This window comes from Aulonocara stuartgranti (assembly GCF_965226115.1).
Source record: "Aulonocara stuartgranti genome assembly, chromosome: 22".
Lineage (NCBI taxonomy): Eukaryota > Metazoa > Chordata > Actinopteri > Cichliformes > Cichlidae > Aulonocara > Aulonocara stuartgranti.
The window spans coordinates 29,732,989-29,750,446 of record NC_138957.1 but is presented as its reverse complement, the minus strand read 5'-3'; the positions used below and the strand labels follow the sequence as shown (position 1 = coordinate 29,750,446).

General features: G+C 39.2%; 2 protein-coding genes across 3 annotated transcripts; both read right to left on the bottom strand.

Moving 5' to 3' along the window:
* Window positions 1-609: 609 nt before the first annotated feature.
* Window positions 610-5,096, bottom strand: rpl11 (ribosomal protein L11). 2 transcript variants are annotated; one of them, XM_082521440.1, is made up of 6 exons: window positions 4,999-5,096; window positions 4,229-4,379; window positions 3,234-3,340; window positions 2,804-2,935; window positions 1,378-1,488; window positions 610-692 (listed from the first exon to the last, which is right to left on the bottom strand). In XM_082521440.1, the coding sequence occupies exons 1-6, from the start codon at window positions 5,002-5,004 to the stop codon at window positions 663-665; spliced, it is 537 nt and encodes a 178-aa protein (XP_082377566.1). In that variant the 5' UTR covers window positions 5,005-5,096; the 3' UTR covers window positions 610-662. The 2 variants fall into 2 exon arrangements, with proteins under 2 accessions (XP_082377566.1, XP_082377567.1); XM_082521441.1 differs by lacking the exon at window positions 4,999-5,096 and adding an exon at window positions 4,460-4,481.
* A 1,159-nt stretch (window positions 5,097-6,255) lies between these two features.
* On the bottom strand, window positions 6,256-16,702 carry LOC309698577 (cyclic GMP-AMP synthase). Its single transcript, XM_082521105.1, has 10 exons — window positions 16,647-16,702; window positions 15,923-16,083; window positions 13,358-13,480; window positions 13,047-13,264; window positions 12,493-12,721; window positions 11,367-11,497; window positions 10,260-10,404; window positions 8,824-8,923; window positions 8,292-8,414; window positions 6,256-7,156 (listed from the first exon to the last, which is right to left on the bottom strand). Exons 3-10 carry the CDS (start codon window positions 13,461-13,463, stop codon window positions 6,763-6,765), a joined length of 1,446 nt encoding a protein of 481 aa, XP_082377231.1. The 5' UTR covers window positions 13,464-13,480; window positions 15,923-16,083; window positions 16,647-16,702; the 3' UTR covers window positions 6,256-6,762.
* Between the last annotated feature and the right edge of the window lie 756 nt (window positions 16,703-17,458).

Here is a 17,458-nt window from a genome sequence, read left to right as displayed (position 1 = left end):
TTACACAGTGAGGATCGTTTTCTTTAGCATGTGATTTATCATAAACTCATTTTGCAGAACACGCATTATGTTTATTTCTTTATTAATGTGTCTATTGCATGACGTGAATTATTGCTGGTGTCACAGCAGGGGTACATTTAAACTGTAACTCCTCTAGTATTTTAAAGAAGTTGCCTTTAAGCAGTTTCATGTTCTTCTACTGCTGTGAGAATGTTAAGCAGAACTCATTTTATTGTTCAATTTTAATGTCTTGTAAATGAGACACTGAGTCTCAATGGGACTACCTGCATAAATAAAGCTTAAATAATAATAAAAACTATTAGCAAAATAATGAAACTGCAACTCGGAAATCAGAATACCTCGAATGTTGATAAACTGAAGGATGTTAGTACTTTTATCAGAATTTTATTCCAGTTTTAAACATGTTTGCATTTAAAGCGAGCACATTAAAGTACTACTGTACGCAAGTAAAATTAATGCTGCTGCATTTCAGAAATTAACACTTAAATTTTTCCCTCATAATCGGCACAACATTTCTGCATGTCAGTTTTTTTTCCCCTCCCACAATCAATTAAAAGATCTGAGAAATAAAAAACACGAGACAAAAACTTATTTTTTCCCATTTTATTACTTTGTTACAAACAAGATCAAAAGGTGGTCCTTTACTTGCCGGGGAGGATGATGCCATCGTACTGAAAGAGAGGAGACGAGAATGAGAGGTTACACATGAAGGAATTTGAATTTTCAGAAGAACCGTTTCACTCAAAAAGGACGTGAATTTTTAAAAAGCTGCAAAACTTTTAAAAATAGTTTAATTACCCTTTTCAATAATTCAAAAATAATAATACAATCAGCCTCCTCTGATTCAAAGGTGCTACTTTTCAGCAAATTATCCACCAAATCTTATGATACATGTTCAGCATTTAACTTGAATTAGAAGTTCAACAAATATCAGGGTTTCCCCTTCAAAATAAAGGTTTAACATTTGGTCAACATTTGAGCTTTGAAAGGTTTATGACACTCAAACTGAGTCAAACATCCTGTTCCTCCTCTTTGTCGCTTTTAAAGGAGCGTTTTCTAAATTTCTTTCTTTCGAAACTGTTTAAAAACTTCAAAAATTAACGTCAGCTATTAAAAAAAAAAATGTAAAGAAGCACCTGCTATGACCAAATCAACCCAACCTTCACTCATGCAGGTCACTAACAGCACATTCTCGTTCTTAACAGTGGTCTTATAAAAAGGTCAAGCCTCTACAGGAAATGAGCTGCACACCCAGTGGGAAACTCTTCCCCCTGGTGGTGAAAGTGTTGCCCTACAGAGGGTAATTCTTCCATAAAGGACACGTAATCTGGCAGCAATCAGGATCTGTGTACTCACTTTCTGCTGGAACCAGCGCATGGACTCCTCTTTGCGGATGCGGTGCTTGAAACCGATGCGGCCCCTTTTCCGCTTCTTGTCGGCGATGCTGAAGCCGGGTCTGCCCAGAACCTGAACGCAACAAACAGGGGAGAGCGCTTCAGAAAAGGCTCCGAGCAGCATGGATGCGCGTCTGTGAAGCCAAAGCTTTGACCTCAGTACAGCCCCCAAAACAGTTTTCAAAACTTGATTCGCTTATGAAATAAAAACAATCATTTAATACTTATGAATGTTACAAAAACATTAGCAAATATTGGCTGCACAGTGCACGACTTCAATAGGAGAAAGTAAACTCCATTAAAGCAGAGCTTAACTTTTTATGTACTGCTTCAGTTAAAGACGATCAGCTTGGGGTGTGATTTTTAAATCAGACGTCACATCCGAGTAAACAGCATGCAGCTGTGAGTGGGTTTATAATGACAGTCTATGCAGCTGCACCGCACTTCACATTCAGCTGTCACCACATTAAAATTAAACTAGGCTGTTTTGTTAAAAATTAACTTTCTCTTCGTGTCTTTGCTCACCTCCTCTGGTGGGAGGTCTAAAGCTCAATTTAAATTAGCGTGTTCTGTGTAGAGAGTACGATGAAGTCTACACCATTTCCAGCACTTATATTTGTGTGACTGTGCTGTTTGTTACACTGTGTATAAATTCATACTGAAGTCCTGTCGATTTCCTGATTTGGGATTTCAAAAGAATCACCTTCCTCAGTCAAGTTTCCTGGTATTTTTGGAAAATTGGATTTACATTAAAAGTACTAAGAAAAAAAAGAAAAAAAAAAGGCTGAAAATCTGCGTATCGCAGCCCTGAAGACAAATTCTCATTTATTTTATTATACAGCAAAACCTGTCAAGCTGTATGCTATTTTTTCACGCTAAATTTTTTTTTTTAGGTTTCGGTTTTAAAAGGTAAAGAACTTTTGTTCCCCCTCACTGATTTAATTTAGTCAAGCTTAAAATATTTTTTTGTGGTTATAAAATGAGCAAAATAAATAAATAAATAAATAAAAAATAAAAAATGGAAGGACAACATCAGAACAAAGTCTCTGTGCCTCACTGCAAAGGCCACACTACAATGATGGCATCAAATAAACTGACATGAATATAAAACACTGCTAAACATAAGCACTTGAGACAAACCTACTGCAGGAAGCTGCTCCGAGGATTAAATGAGTCAAATAAATCCCCGTTACATCGTATTTATTATGATTTGTTGTCTTAATGTCATCTAAAACCATAAAACCCTCAAAAACCTTGAATGACAGGTCCAAACAACATCAAGCACCCACACACGAACAATCAAAGCAAAAGGAGACAAGTAGCCGTTACTGACCCACCAAATAAGCGCTACAATTATCTACTCTTAAAGGCATTTGAGTCTTCCTCACCACATAGAAGTCCAGACCGTAGATGCCGATGCTGGGGTCGTACTTGATGCCCAGATCGATGTGCTCCTGGATGCCGAAGCCAAAGTTTCCGGTGTCGGAGAAGTTGTTCTTTCTCAACTCGTACTCACGCACCTGGAAGCAGCAGAGGAGAACCGATTTACAGCAGCAGCACAAGAAAATTCCCCCAAAACACGACAACAAATCTGAATATTCATGTCAATTTGAATAACTCTACATTAATACAAATTTTTTTTGTGAAGAACGATGAATTTTTTATTGAAAAGTTTTCTATGATTTTAAATTTTACTCTAATTTTAAACACTACAATATAAAACCTTAACATTTATCAGTCTGGGTAAGCGACACCAAGGGCTGAAAAGTGGAAAAAGATCACATGGATGCAGGTAAAACATGACATGGAGACACAGACCTTGAGTCCCTTCTCCAGAATCTCCTCTGCTTTGGCTCCACGGACGGTGCAGTGGACAGCAATCTTTTCATTTCTGCGAATACCAAAGGATCTCACAGTGTAGCGGGCTGCAGGAGGAGGAAACAAAAACAACCTTTAAGTCCCCATAACAGCACGAAGCGGAGTGAAATATTTCCAAAATGCAGTCCATTCCTCCTCAAGGAGGTACACATTTAAGATTAGACACATAGCAAGGGGCTACAGGAAGTAGTTTAAAAAGTTGAGCTACTACTGGCCCATCAAACACAAGGCGGGATGTGTGCCGCGGTTAATCATAACCTCTGTTCAGCTGCTTACATTTGACTTTAGGATTTGAAAAAGTCTGGTGATCATTTTTGTTTTTTAACAGTAAAATAGACTTTTCAAAGAAGTTTTCTTGACTTTAAGAAACAGGCTTAAACTCAACCGAGAACAGAAACATAACCCGGAGCCGTTACCACAGATTTGCTGGCTTGTTGCCCTCACTCATCAGCACCAGTTGCAGAAGTCAGTTAAGTGAATTATGCATATTTTATTACAGTACAACTAATAACTAAGACTAAACCACAGCTAGAAAGTGAAAACTTTGTTTTTCTATGCAGGAGGACCCGACTAGAACCTGCAACAGGCAACAATATCACTAATGTACCGGTGTGCCAAACGAGGACTACAGTCACCATCTCCTGTCAGGAGGTACGCAAGTCCAAGAGAGGCCATTGGCAAGTGAGTTTTCAAAGTAAAATACAAATAATGGCAACACAAGAGTCTTCAATACTCACAACTCAGGCCTCAGAGACCATTTCATCCCAATAGCTTAGATTCTGTTTGGTCTTACCCTCACCTGTCCATATGGCACTCTTGTGTTGTATATTTGTACTGTCCTTTATCATATACACAGGGACTTTACCTTTGAACCTGGTTGTACTGTGTAACTGTGACAAAGTTGTGTTTTTTGCTAAAGTGAGACAGACACCTACCCTTGGAGAAGACGGGGGTCTGCCCCGTGAGCTGCTCCAGCACCTTGGCAGCTCTGGTCAGTCTGTCTCCGCTCTCTCCCACGCAGATGTTCAAGCAGAGCTTGCGAATGCGGACCTCTCGCATGGGGTTCTCCTTCTTCTCACCCTGGTCCTGAAAGGGAACAACACATAGGATCAGCAACTCAAAAATATAAAACATGACAAAACCACCATCATCCAAAGTCCTCACACCATCTTAGCTGCTCCTGTTCCGCTAAAAAACCAGCCTTACTCGAGCTTCAGTTTATTCCTTCAGTCTCTTACGTCCTGTCAATGATCTGATCTACTTCAGCCTGAGATCAACACATGCCGGCCGGAGAACATGTCCGTACATATCCCCGCTGCTAATGCTACTGTTAGCACTGACACAAGAATCATACACGTCCTGATTTTTGGCAACCCCGTTAAACTGCCTAAAAACACCTCGATTAAATAACGACACGCTCAAAAAGCGGCCTGAACGTCTCTGCAATCTGAACTTTAATAGCGGAAGCGCACGGGTTCACAGAGTCTGTTAGCGGCTAGCTGGTTAGCATTACTCGCTTTCCTACTTTTAATCACTTTTCTCCAACTTTTATGTACAAATACGACCCCAGTGTGATCAACCACAGTGAGGTCTATGGCTCTGTTGACGGATCAGCCATCAGGATGAGCCTGCTGCTCCGATGACTGCAGATTTTAACCGTAACTTCACATTTCATCGCCACAGTACGACGTGAGACGATACTCACCGCCATGTTGGATCACTAAAAGAGGGCGTTTCGTTTCCGGCGACGTATATTTATAGTCGTGGGTTCACCGAAACGCGGCTTGAGGAAACATCGATGGAGAGAGCCAAGGTTCCGTGTAACGTGAAATAATAATAACAGCTAAAAACATCAACAACAACAACAAAAATAAATAAAGTTAAAAATATATCATAAAGTTAAAATGACAATAGAGCTAAAATATTAGACGTCATAAAAGAAAGTTTTAAACTTTTTTCTTTTGAAGGTAAAATCAGCAGTTTTGACTGATAAATTAACACACAGTGCTTTTTTTGCCCTGTTTCCCACTATAATTTAAGCAACGCTTCAAAATTCAACATAACTGCGCTAATAGGCAGGAGGAGGCATTTATGCTGGCTGCCAGGTGCTTCAAGTCTATTGAAAGATGCTCATGTGTATTTCTTCTGTATCACTGTTAACTACTATGTCTTTTCAATCTATTTCCTTTAGGGGTTACCAAAGCAGATCATCAGCCTCCATCTCACCCTGCCTCTAACATCCTCTTCTGTCACACTAACCCTCTCGACCACCTTCCTCGCTGCATCCACGAACCTCCTCTTCCTCTTTCCTTCCTGCCTGGCAGCTCCATATTCAACATCTTCTGTCCAGTATATCCACTATCCTTCCTCTGCACATGTCCAGACCACCTCAGCCTCGCTTCTCTAACCGCTCAACCTGAGCTGTCTTGCTGATGCACTCAGTTCTTATGTTGTCCATTCAGGTCATTCCCAGTGAAATATTAACATCTTCTACTCTGTGCCTTCCTGCTCGGCCTCCTGTCTTTTTTTAGAGCCACCCTTTCCAAACAAACACTAGCAGGTCTCACTACCATCCTGTAAATATCTGTTTACAGGATTAATTAATTAAATATATGTTGATTAAATATATTTTTGTCTTCAGAGTTTTTACCAGACAAAACAATTTCAAGACGAAGCAAGCCGTCCTCATTTCTTTTATAATTATTTGTGAAAGCAAGACAATTAAAAAATTACAATAATTATCATCCAATGTATTATCTTTTCTATATATTGCTATTTAATTAAGCAATAATTACACCTAATGGAAAAGCTGTTGGATGAGTTTCCCTTTTTGATCTATTAATATTTTTGTTTATGAAGCTGAGTCATATTACACTTAATTTTTTCAAAAACACAACATTTAAAATGGTGAATTGAGCCACACGCACACAAAAAACTCAAACTAATGTTTTTGTATTTTATTATTATTATTATTATTTGCCTTTATTACACTTTAAATACCTCTCTATAAAATAGATTTATTAATTTTGTTTTTTTAGGTTGCAAGGAAGTCACATTAAATCCGATTTTCACAAAAACACAATAATTCAAAAAGATTTAAAATTCTACATAGATAGAAAAAGTGAGGGAACGGGAAATAACAACAACAACAACAACAACAACAACAATAATAATAATAAAGGTAAATAATGTGAACACAACCTAACCTTTAATGACATCAATGAACTATTTCATGGCTCGAAAGGCTGCCATGGAATAGCTCTACGACATGCACTATAGGTCCACCTGGAAGTTTAATGCTATTATTAAGTAAAGAAAATATCAGGATGTAAAATGTTTTTTTTATAACTACTTCATAACATCAAACAATGTACAATGACGTTAATTTGATTTCACCTGAAATGTCTGAAATCAGTTTTTGGTCACAGGGTTTCACTTAATCAGCATCATACTTCACATTTCTCATTACTTAACAGGATAACAGGATATAGAAGGCATAACCCACCAGGACAGTAAATGCTACACCCAGTTTATTCATCAGTGCTGCGTCCACAAAGTGAACCAGTACGAAGGACCTTTCCTCAAACGTCTCATTGCAGGTTTCATCTAAATCTTCCCTGGGCATCAGAGGTGGCACCAGAGCTGGAGGCTTCAGTAGGGGCAGGCCCTCCCTCCTCTGCTCCTTCAGGGCACTGACGAGGAAAGCCAGAGCTTTACGAGAGAAGGAGGACGGCGAGAAGAGGTTGCATTCGGGAGCAAAGAAGTGAGGGAGGTTGCCTCTGCTCGCATAGTCCTCCAGCGCCCGGACAAGATACAGGAAGCAGACAGGAAGGTCCTGAGGGTTCCATTTGGCATCGTCATACCTGAAAGACAGGATGCAGGGAGGAAAACATCAGAGAAATCACGTATGTAAGTTAAGAGTCATATCAATTTGTGGGCAGATTACAGGTCACTCATTCTTATCATTATAATTAGTAATAAGCATAAATATACTTTGTTATATTTACTTGTAATATTTTGCAGAGATTTAAATAGGAAATGTTTTGCTTGTTATTCAACTGAAAGGAAACGATTGTGCTAATCTTTACATATTTTTTATTCTTGGAGTCTAATAGGGTAGCTTTGGACCCTGAGCCACGATTAATTCTCCACATGCAACAATTTTGTCTTTTATTTTGTTTTTCACAACAAAACCAGGGACCAAGCTGAACTTTAGTTAAATAAAGATCAATGCACTAACATCAAATACTCTACTTTACTTATGTTCCCCAAAAACAAATAAATAAATAAAAATGTTATTATTGTATTCAACTTCTTTCCATTATGGGCATGTATGTCTGCAACCCATTGGCAGTGGCTTCGTGTGCCACTAGAGGGGCCACTGCACAGTTTGGGAACCACTGCATTAGACCTTCTTTTGATTGGCTGTCCCTTACTAACAGAAGGTTTAAACAGGAGGTGGGTGGAGCTTCTCACAGCTGGGAACATAATCTGTTGCAGATGCTGATTTTGTGCCTCAACAATGACTTGTGCAAGAAAATATGCATTAGCAAATTCATTTAGGAATTCACTTTGTAGTTCTTTAATTTATTTAGAGATTAGTAAAGTCATTTATGTTTGAACAATGCAATTTCAAACAAGGTTGAGATATCTATCTATCTATCTATCTATCTATCTATCTATCTATCTATCTATCTATCTATCTATCTATCTATCTATCTATATATATATATATATATATATATATATATATATATATATATATATACACACACGTATATATATATATGTATATATATATATATATGTATATATATAAACATATAAGAACAAAAAGGAAAACATAACAGCAAGTGAGTTGGAAGCCGCCAGTACATCACATTTCTTTTTTACATGAATTTATCACCCACACATACGTCAGGAGAAATCAGGACTTCAAGCCAACCATCGTTAGCTCTACCTTTAGCCTACCCCTGTAACGAGAGTTTTGAGGAATACCTGGTGGACAGGGTGTGCAGGAAGGTGGTCTTCCCATGGTACGAACAGAGGTCATTCAGCTCTTCAGGAAAACGTTGTTTTAGACCCTCAATCAGAGATTTGAGGAGCATTAAGCACCGCTTTCTGCAAAAAAAACCAAAAAAAAAAAACATATGGCAGAAAGGCACAATCCAAAAGTTTAAAATCTGTGACATTTGTCATCCACTTCATTAGCCAATTAGACAGTCTAGGCTCACAGGCAGGCTGGAGCTGATCCCAGCTCTACATTACTCAATTATTTGTTTATTATCTTATCGAAAATGCTCTACAAGCATAATAAGTGTAGCTCTAAAACAGAACTGCACAGGATGGCACAAGATCTGTAATTGCACTTATGTCATTTTACACAGCGACATCATCAACTCTGAATACTGTGGTCAAACCAATTAAATCTATCAATTAAGATTCTGTCTAAATGACACTCGACACTTAAGTGCTTTACTCCGGCCTGTGATTCCAAGATGATCAGATCTTGTGTGAGAAGATGTCTCACCGGCAGCATTTGGTGTCACGACTCTCACAGCAGGTTTTCTTGTTACCATGAGACGTGATGATTTTCTTCTCAATGTGAGAGAAAGAGATCCTCCAGCTCTCTGATGAGGGAAGGCAAAACATAATATCACCACGTATTCGGACAGCATACAACAAAACCGAGCACTGTCTATTGTGCAATAAAGCTTCAGAGATTCAAACCTATCTATGACCTGTCATAGTTTGTCTTATTTTATATTTTGTCTTTGCTCTTAGTTGTTGTTATTATTTTGGACTTCGGTCATGGTGTCATACCTGTACACTGAAGATGGATCAAAATGTATTGATTGTTTTTCCCCAGTACTCAAACTTCGATATCTCTGAAACCATTCACACGATTTGGACTGTTTTAAATATTATTATATGTCTTGTCCATGAGAAGATGTAAATAAAACAGTCGTCTACCTGCAAAACTGGGATTTCTACACATATACAAACCTGCTGTCATAAATTGGACATCCAAATATTTTAGTGACTTCAAGAATCCGTCACTTTGTTAACATGAGCTCCACCCCTGAGAGTCACTGAAGCATAGCACCAGATATTTGCCCCAAAACACTGAAGGACCTAGCTCAAGAAGCTTCCAACATAATGGGAATCTTTAAAGCTGATGCTGGAAAAACACTGAGAAACACCCCGACCTTTATCCTAAACAAAACATTTGTATCATCTTACAGAAAAATAATACTTTTTTAAACTTTCTGGCTGTTGTTGAAGTGAATCTATCAGGCTTTTCCTTATTTTCTGTCATATAGCTACCGTTAGCTGAACTGTCCAGTTAAGTCAGGGGTGTCGAACTCCAGGCCTCGAGGGCCGGTGTCCTGCAGGTTCTAGATATCACCCTGGGTACACACACTCAAATCAAATGATTAGTTCATTACCAGGCCTCTGGAGAACTTGAAGACATGTTGAGGAGGTAATTTAGCTATTTAAATCAGCTGTGATGGATCAAGAATCCATCTAAAACCTGCAGGACACCGGCCCTCGAGGCCTGGAATTTGACACCTGTGGGTTAAGCAGTTAAGAAAATGAAAGGATGAATGGTGGATAATACTTTTTTCAGTCACTGTTTCACCTTATGTTAAAGACGGACAAGGTTTCATAATGATAAATCAGAGTATGTATCACTATATCACTATATCACCATGAGCCAAACGCTCAGGCTGTTATGCTGGAGGTTTCTTCCTGTTAAAAGGGAGTTTTTCTTTCCCACTGTCGTTGAAGATCTTGCTCATAGGGGGTCATGTGATTGTTCTGGTTTTCTCTGTTTTCTCTATATAACTGAAAATGAATTGAACTGAAATGAATGTGCTTTGCATTGCCAGTCTTTTTTAAAACAAACCACACAGAAACTCCTCTCTGAGTTTGGGGTCTGGAGAGGAGTCAGCTTCCTCTCACCTTTGGCGTCCTCGCTGAGGTTTCGTCCTTTCTGCCTCTTTGGTACAAAATAACACGGCAATCTTCGGATGTCTTGAAGAGCTTTCTTTCCCAGCCAGTTGGATACATCCAGGCCATTACGAACCGCAGCCGGCCAACTTTGAACCTACAAACAGACACGAGGAGGAACATTACCTCGCAGCAGGTGCAAAACACAGTTAACTCTTTTGCCACGTGTCATGTAACTGTCCCGGTTCACTGTTTAATATTTATTTTTTGGTGGGTTTCAATGGCATCCTGATGTTGTTATTCCTCTGTCAAGCCTTTTTTGGGATGCCTGTTTTGTTTTGCCCTTTGGGAGATGTCATTGCTAGATTTCCAAGTGATTCTATCTCCTCAAAATTAGTTTTGTGACCTTTGTGTATAGTGGGAAAAAAATGTAGGTGCATACTGGGGGCTATGTTTATTATTGTAATCCATTTTGAGGTGTGTTATGTGCTGTTGCTGTCTGGTAAGGAGTAAATATTCCTGTAGTTTTTCCTTGTGGTAACTAAACTGATTTCTTTGAAGCTTATCTGCTCCCAGAATAAATATGTATGGCATTTCTTCCCTTGCAAGTGAATAAACACCTTAAACTCACTGCTCTGTGTCTCACTTTATAAGCAAACTTTGAAACTGACACTAGTCAAAAAAACAAGTCTCAAACTGTCAAACCAAAAAAAGTTACAAGTTGATGCACAAGATAGGTTTGACAAAAGACTTAAAAATTTTACGTTACTGAGAGGGAAACATTAGAAACACAAGACTGGGAGAGCCCAGTGTTTCCAGAGCCCTTAAAGTACAGACAATACATGCAGATGTGTGGTTTTATTTTGCCAATAGTTTCCGGCGTCACTTTAAAGGGGTATGAGTAATTTTGGGGGGAGGAGAAAGAAGCCAGTGATGATTTCTCTTATGTCCAAGTTAAACAAACTGAGCATTGTTACAAAAGTGCTGAAGGTGAATCATGCACCATTCAGACAAAACTACAGGTCCTCCAGGCTTCATACCTTTAATTGTGATTTTGAGCAGCACACATAAAGCGGTCAGTAATCTTATTTATGACCACAGAGCAGATTCAGTGATTACCTCGAGCGCAGGAACCACGTCCACGGAGATCAGCTCCTCGCTGTTCTTGTCAGTTTTGAAGAGAGACAAAGTGACAGCCGGAGAGTGCACGCGCTTCCTGTTCACCTCCCAGCGATAGCATTCATCGGGCACTGAAAACAGGCACAGGTTAAATGTTAAAAACTCTGTTTTTGTTTGTGTAAGGATCCCACTCTGAAGAGTGCACATTAAGAGGCCGGTACCACTGTGATTAAAATGCATCTGAACATGTTGGGCTTCACTTCTCAACACTTGTGGTTCAGTAACATCAGAGTTTACTGACTACTCGTTATAAAATTGTTATTCACTGCAGATATTTTGGGAATAAAGAATAAAAAAAATCTCAATTATTTCTAATCTCACTTTATTAATCTAGTGATGGAGACTCGGGGTTGGTGTTGATGAACCTTTTTGTTAACGAACATCAAAATCAAAACTGCAAAGCTAACAGAAACGATAGTGCATACTTACAAAATCAGCAAAAATAACAACTTTAGTCTCTTTTTGTTTATTTGGTTCAGTTTGACTGTAGAGAGTTTGATGGATATGCACATAAACTCTGGGATAGTTTTGTCTGTGCAGTGCTTGCACTGTTACATTCTTTTGCTGTTAATGATAAAACCACAGTTTTGCTGCTGTGCATCTAAACTGAACTAAAATGAAAATAATGGAAAACGTGACACTATAATAACTCTGATGGGGACTAAGATACAGCTGTGTTTAAAAAATATCAGGATAGTGTTAATTAAAAAATGTCTCTGTAATGCACAAATGAGTTAACAAGTTCTTTTTTCAGTCTAGGTATTGATTTTAAATGATCCTAACAAGCATCAAACAAGATCATTTCTTGTGCCTGTTTGACTGGCCTTTATTTAGCCTCATAATCGTGAAAACTGGGCTCTGCTTAGTAAAAGTTGATCCAAATTTAGCCCAATATGATTGTCTGTTTTACATCCCATGAAACCATGATCAGATCCCACCCAATTAAGACCTGTTGACAAGACAACTTTAGGAAATTCTCTAAACAGTTTTGAGCCATTAAAAGGTGGAAAAGCCAGAAGACCAGCAGGAGAAACAGAAGTATAAGATTAGAGGTGAGGCAGAAAACCTTTGTAGGTCTTGAGGAATATGCGGACCAGGCGATGCATCTCATTCAGGACCTTGCTCGACGAGAGGGTGAGGTTGTTCTCCAGAAGAAAATCCTTAATGGGTTGTCGAGTGGGCCGGGTGAGATCGAGCCGGTAGAAGAGACCCCCGTCGAGCTTCATCGGGTTGAGGCGTAGGTTTGGGCTGCCTGGAAACGTCAGCATCATGTCAAACTCATCAGGCATGTGGATCTGGGAGCAGAGGATGAATTAAAAGTCAGATCAGATCACATCAATCAGGAGGAGCAGAGACTGGGAAGGGATGTGCAGGAAGGCTTTCATTATATATTAATCACTAAGGTGCTATGAGATGTTTTAGAAACTACTGAAGTGATACTCGTGCATCAAGAGTTATTTGATGACGTGATTTGATGTTTTTCAGGCAGTCAGAAGATCAGATGAACAGGTGAACTTAATAAGAACAAAGGCAGGACATACGAATACTTAAAACTGGATTAAAAAACATAAACATTAAAATAGTCACGTCTGAATTAAAATTCAGAAGCTGTGATCTCACCTTAACTTTCTCAAAGTAGCTGCCGGCGTTGAGGAACTCTGCTGACTTGAATAAAGGTTCATTGTTAAGGAATTTCAGCAGATTCTCACGAAAATCGTTGACCACCTCAGCAGCCCAGCGACGGTCTGTCAGCCGGATCTTCAGGTCTTCGGCATTATTTTTGATCCAGGTCTCCAGATCTGTGGGGATGGCGGACTCCTCAGCCACCTCCCCCTCCTCTGCAAAGTGACAAAGATAATATTTTTTTAGGCAAAGCAGAGAGGTGAGCGTTAAAGATTCACGTAAAGCCCCCAAAATTATGGCAGTGTCACCTGACTGCTGCTGCTGAATCTTCTCTTTTGGTCTGGCGACAGGCTTTACTCTGTCTCCCACCCGTGCCTCACGTGGGGATCGTTGTTGTTTGTCCTTTAACTCCATAACTCGTTTATTTCAGCCTTTAACACAGATAAAATAACCTGCCGTTTAATTAAATCTATGAAACGTAAATATGGGAGATGTAAAAAAAAATATTAGAAACACACCACTGACTTTGCCCATTCTAAAATCTGCAAATTTTCTGCAACCTATCCAACCTTTAACCTTTAACCACTGCTCTGTTCATTTATTTCTTCGTGTTATCATTGATTCATTTTGATCTTCTGACAATTTTCTTTTTTTGGAGCTGACAGTAACACTTTAAACGCTTTACCTGCAGCAGCTGCTAACCGCTGCTACACTTGTTTTTCCCGAGACAAGTTCAGGACCAAACATCTGTCAGAACAGAAAAAGTAACACGAAGCTTTTTATTAACTCACTCATTTCAAATTGTAAATCTTAATTACACAATAGTAAATTACATGGTTGTGTTTTGTTTTTTTCTGCAGACCAACTGCACCATCTTAAATGCCCAGCAGGGGGCCACAGCCCACACTTTGGACATTGCTGATCTAATTGTAGAGGTTTATTAACACGTGGTAAACATTTATACATTCTATATAAATTACAACAGATATCATACAGTTAGATTTTATGTCTTTAATTATTGAAGTTTAGGACTGTGTGTTTCTAAAAAAAAAGTGTTTGCTTAGTCTTTGCTGGCTTTGATGTATTCCATATGATATTACAGTATGGTAAGGTTGTGTTGTTTTTGCAGCCCTGACCAACATCCTACATACACTTCAGTCATCCGGCCACACCCTGCATTGCTGCTATCCTGCACATTCACAGCTCCCTTCCACGCTTTGGTTAAACAAACTGACAGGACAGTTGAGCCCTTTGGGCCCAGTTGGTATGAACATGTCAGACTCACTGGAGTCCAGAGTTTGTGTCAGCTGGACTTTCATTAACACCACCTGACTGTAAAAGCTGCACCAAAGTGCTGTACTGTTGGTTGAAATCAAGTTACCAATGCTCTGTTCTCATACACTTCATTCATACACACGTCATTCACTTTCTTATTACCCACTGCAAAAAAGCAGGAATTTCTCATTGAGACAGTGAAAAACTTAACAGATATCAGAAGACTTCCTCCAAACAAAGTACAGCAAAATTCAAACAGAAGCCAGCTGAAATGTAATGTCAGCAGCTCAGCTGTCAGCAGGGAGCAAAACATTTATAATGTACAGGGTGTAAAAAAACAAAGGCCGGTCAGTCATGGCCGGTTTGTTTTAAAGTTTATGAGTAAAATGAACTTCTAGACTTCTCTGGAGCAATAAATGGATGAGAAAATTGCAGAAGCAGGGAAATATTCAACTCCTGACTAAGATAAAGCCCATGGCCTTGCATAATAAAATAAACTAAGTAAAAGAAAGAAATATTAAACTATACAATTTAAGGTGTGTTTTGTTTTGTTTTGTTTTTTGTCAGGGTGACAATTCATTACCGAAAAGTTTCTCTTTTTTCACTATTCCACTATTTCATTACAGTTTTGCTTTGTTTTGTTTGCTGTGGGTCTGTGGCCATTTATTCAGATTAGTCAAATGAATGTGATTTTCTGTGAATGAACAGAAAATGTCATCTTTTCAGTTAGAGGACAATCTCAGTCCTTTTTGCTTTTTCTGTAATTTTACGGATTTACATCTCAGGCTGTTCATCAAATTTGATAAAGCATCGTTTGATTAAAGGATGTGTTATTTAATTTATCGTGTACCTTGATTTTCTTTACAGTAAAAAACTCAGGTGAGATGTTTTATAGGTTATTGAGCAATACTTTTAGTCGTCTGCCACGCTTTGGATCAAACTTGGCTGTATGTGTCTCATGAAATTAAATGAGCTCTATGATAATTTATACTAGTAGATGGTAAATACCCAACTTTCAAATAAACAAAATGTAGCAGTGGGCCGGTTAGCGTTGTTTGTGTTTATGAACATCACTGCTCCTCCCCATCAGGGCTGTACGAGGTCCCTTTAATATCCCTGCAGGCCAGCAGTGTTAAGAAGGAGTTCGTGTAGTTAATGTTTAAGAAAACCTGATTGCGTAAGTGGATCCAAAGATCCAAAGAAATATGGAGGTAAATTTGACTGAAAAGGGTTGCATATGCGTACAATGTGACCCACGAGCGTAAACTAAGCGTTACACGCGTACCAGTGATTTCTGTGTAATGTTTAAGGACTCCTACGCGCGTGCTCCAATCCACACAGAAATACGAAGCGATCCGACCACAGGTATAACACTTTTATAAACGTGTACGTCCAAACCTGAATAAATACTGATCATTTACGCACATTATATTAAGTTCGGCTTCACGGATCCCGGATCCGATCATTTTGGCTTTCAAAAACCACAGCTGAGGGGCGAAAGAGCCGCGGCTCTGTGACCTCTGCCGTAAAACACCGAAGCGAGTGATTTGTGATGTGAAAAGAAGCAAATGAAACAATCCGACAGCGGTTTGACTCACCTGAGCAGCGTCCTCTGCAAATGGAGATGAAGCCCTGACTGTTGTGTTTTACTTCCTACTCTAGGATTACTTTCTCTTTCAGTTATCATGAAGCAGAATCTAGGGATGAAGCCCTCTTCCTCCTCCTCCTACCTGGGATCCGGTTTTGAGCTTCATCACCCCTGATGGGAAAATGTTGCGCAATGAGCTGGGGTATGTGCTCACACACCTTTTACGTTCAAGTGTGCCCAACAATGAATTCCCACAAAGACACCACTACATCAGGAAGCATTTAGGCTCTATGAATCAAGTGTGAGGTTTAATGCTTTACTTGTGTTTTTGTGGCTTTTATCTCTTACCTGCTCGTGTTAGGTCAGGATCACTTAAGTGGAAAGAATGTGTCATACATTCAACCAAACACTGTTCCAAGTAATCTTGCACAATCTGGAAATATCCTCTGATTTTTTTGGTTTCATTTTCAAGAAAATGCGAAGGCTGTGTCACCTTTGATTCTACTGCAGAAATAAATGAGGGCATAAATAATCCTTATTCTTGTTCTCTGCATACTCTGATGGAGATGAGAGAGCAGAGAACTTGTCCTGCTGGTGCTTAGAAAACAAACTGAAGCTTATCATGAACTTCAGAAGACACAGACAGGTCCACTCCCCTCTCATTATAAATGGAGAATGGGTGGAATCTGTCTCCACTCGAGGTTTCTGGGCACCCACATTTTTGTCATTCTCACCTGGACCCACAACACCAACGCCCTGGTAAAGAAAGAAAGCCCAAAAGCGGCTAAACTGTGTCCAGTTGGTCTCACAATGTGTTGCTAGCTGAAGGTCCAGCTGCTGTATTTCACAGGGAGAGAAAAGAAAGAGAGTTAACTTCACTCAGAGATGAAGATAAGAAAGACAGGACAGGAGAGGAGGACGAGAGGTTAGGCGAGGTATAGCTGTGTTATTTAAAGTTACATGAAAATTCTTTACATTTAGTACAGGTTGAACAGGTTAGTTTGCTGTACTTCGAAAAGTAAAGATGAGGGTGCGACTGGTGCACAGTGGCTGTGGTTCATCAGTCAGAGTTAGGTTACACCCAGTGTAGCAGAGATTCATGTGAATTTTACCTGATGATGCTGAGATTGATTGACTGAATTCCAGCATAAACAGCGTACTGTCAGTGCAGAGGATGGAAATCAGCCAGGACAACTCATGACACATCTGCTGACATCTGTTCGAATTCAGTTGTGTACATCCACAAAGAGTATCAGGTCAGCTGATCACAGCCTGTACATTAAGAATATTTCTCAATAGAAATTGTGAGTTCTGATTCTTTTGCCAACACAGAGCCATCACAACTAATTCTAGGCTTCACCCACCTGCTGAGACTGTACACATTTTCCTGTTTAGAGGCAAAAACAAAGCAGGGAACAGAAAATAGAGACATAGTTTTTAGTTTCCTTCATCTTCTTCAGATTCAAGCTGAGTATAATTAGAATAAATGAAAGTTAGACTGAAGTCTGTGTTCCCATCTGCTGATATTATTTTATCATAATTATAA

Bases quoted from the DNA above. Each gene is read 5' to 3' on its own strand.
- rpl11 (XM_082521440.1), bottom strand. The intron at 3,341-4,228 runs GTAGGTGTCTGT...CTCCTCCTGCAG, and splicing joins GACCCCCGTCTTCTCCAAGG to CCCGCTACACTGTGAGATCC. The intron at 693-1,377 runs GTGAGTACACAG...CCTCTCTTTCAG, and splicing joins TGCGCTGGTTCCAGCAGAAA to TACGATGGCATCATCCTCCC.
- LOC309698577 (XM_082521105.1), bottom strand. From the start codon at position 13,463: ATGGAGTTAAAGGACAAACAACAACGATCCCCACGTGAGGCACGGGTG. The intron at 11,498-12,492 runs GTTTTCTGCCTC...GCCTGTTTTCAG, and splicing joins ATTCCTCAAGACCTACAAAG to TGCCCGATGAATGCTATCGC. The intron at 8,924-10,259 runs GTGAGAGGAAGC...TTCCCTCATCAG, and splicing joins CCTCAGCGAGGACGCCAAAG to AGAGCTGGAGGATCTCTTTC.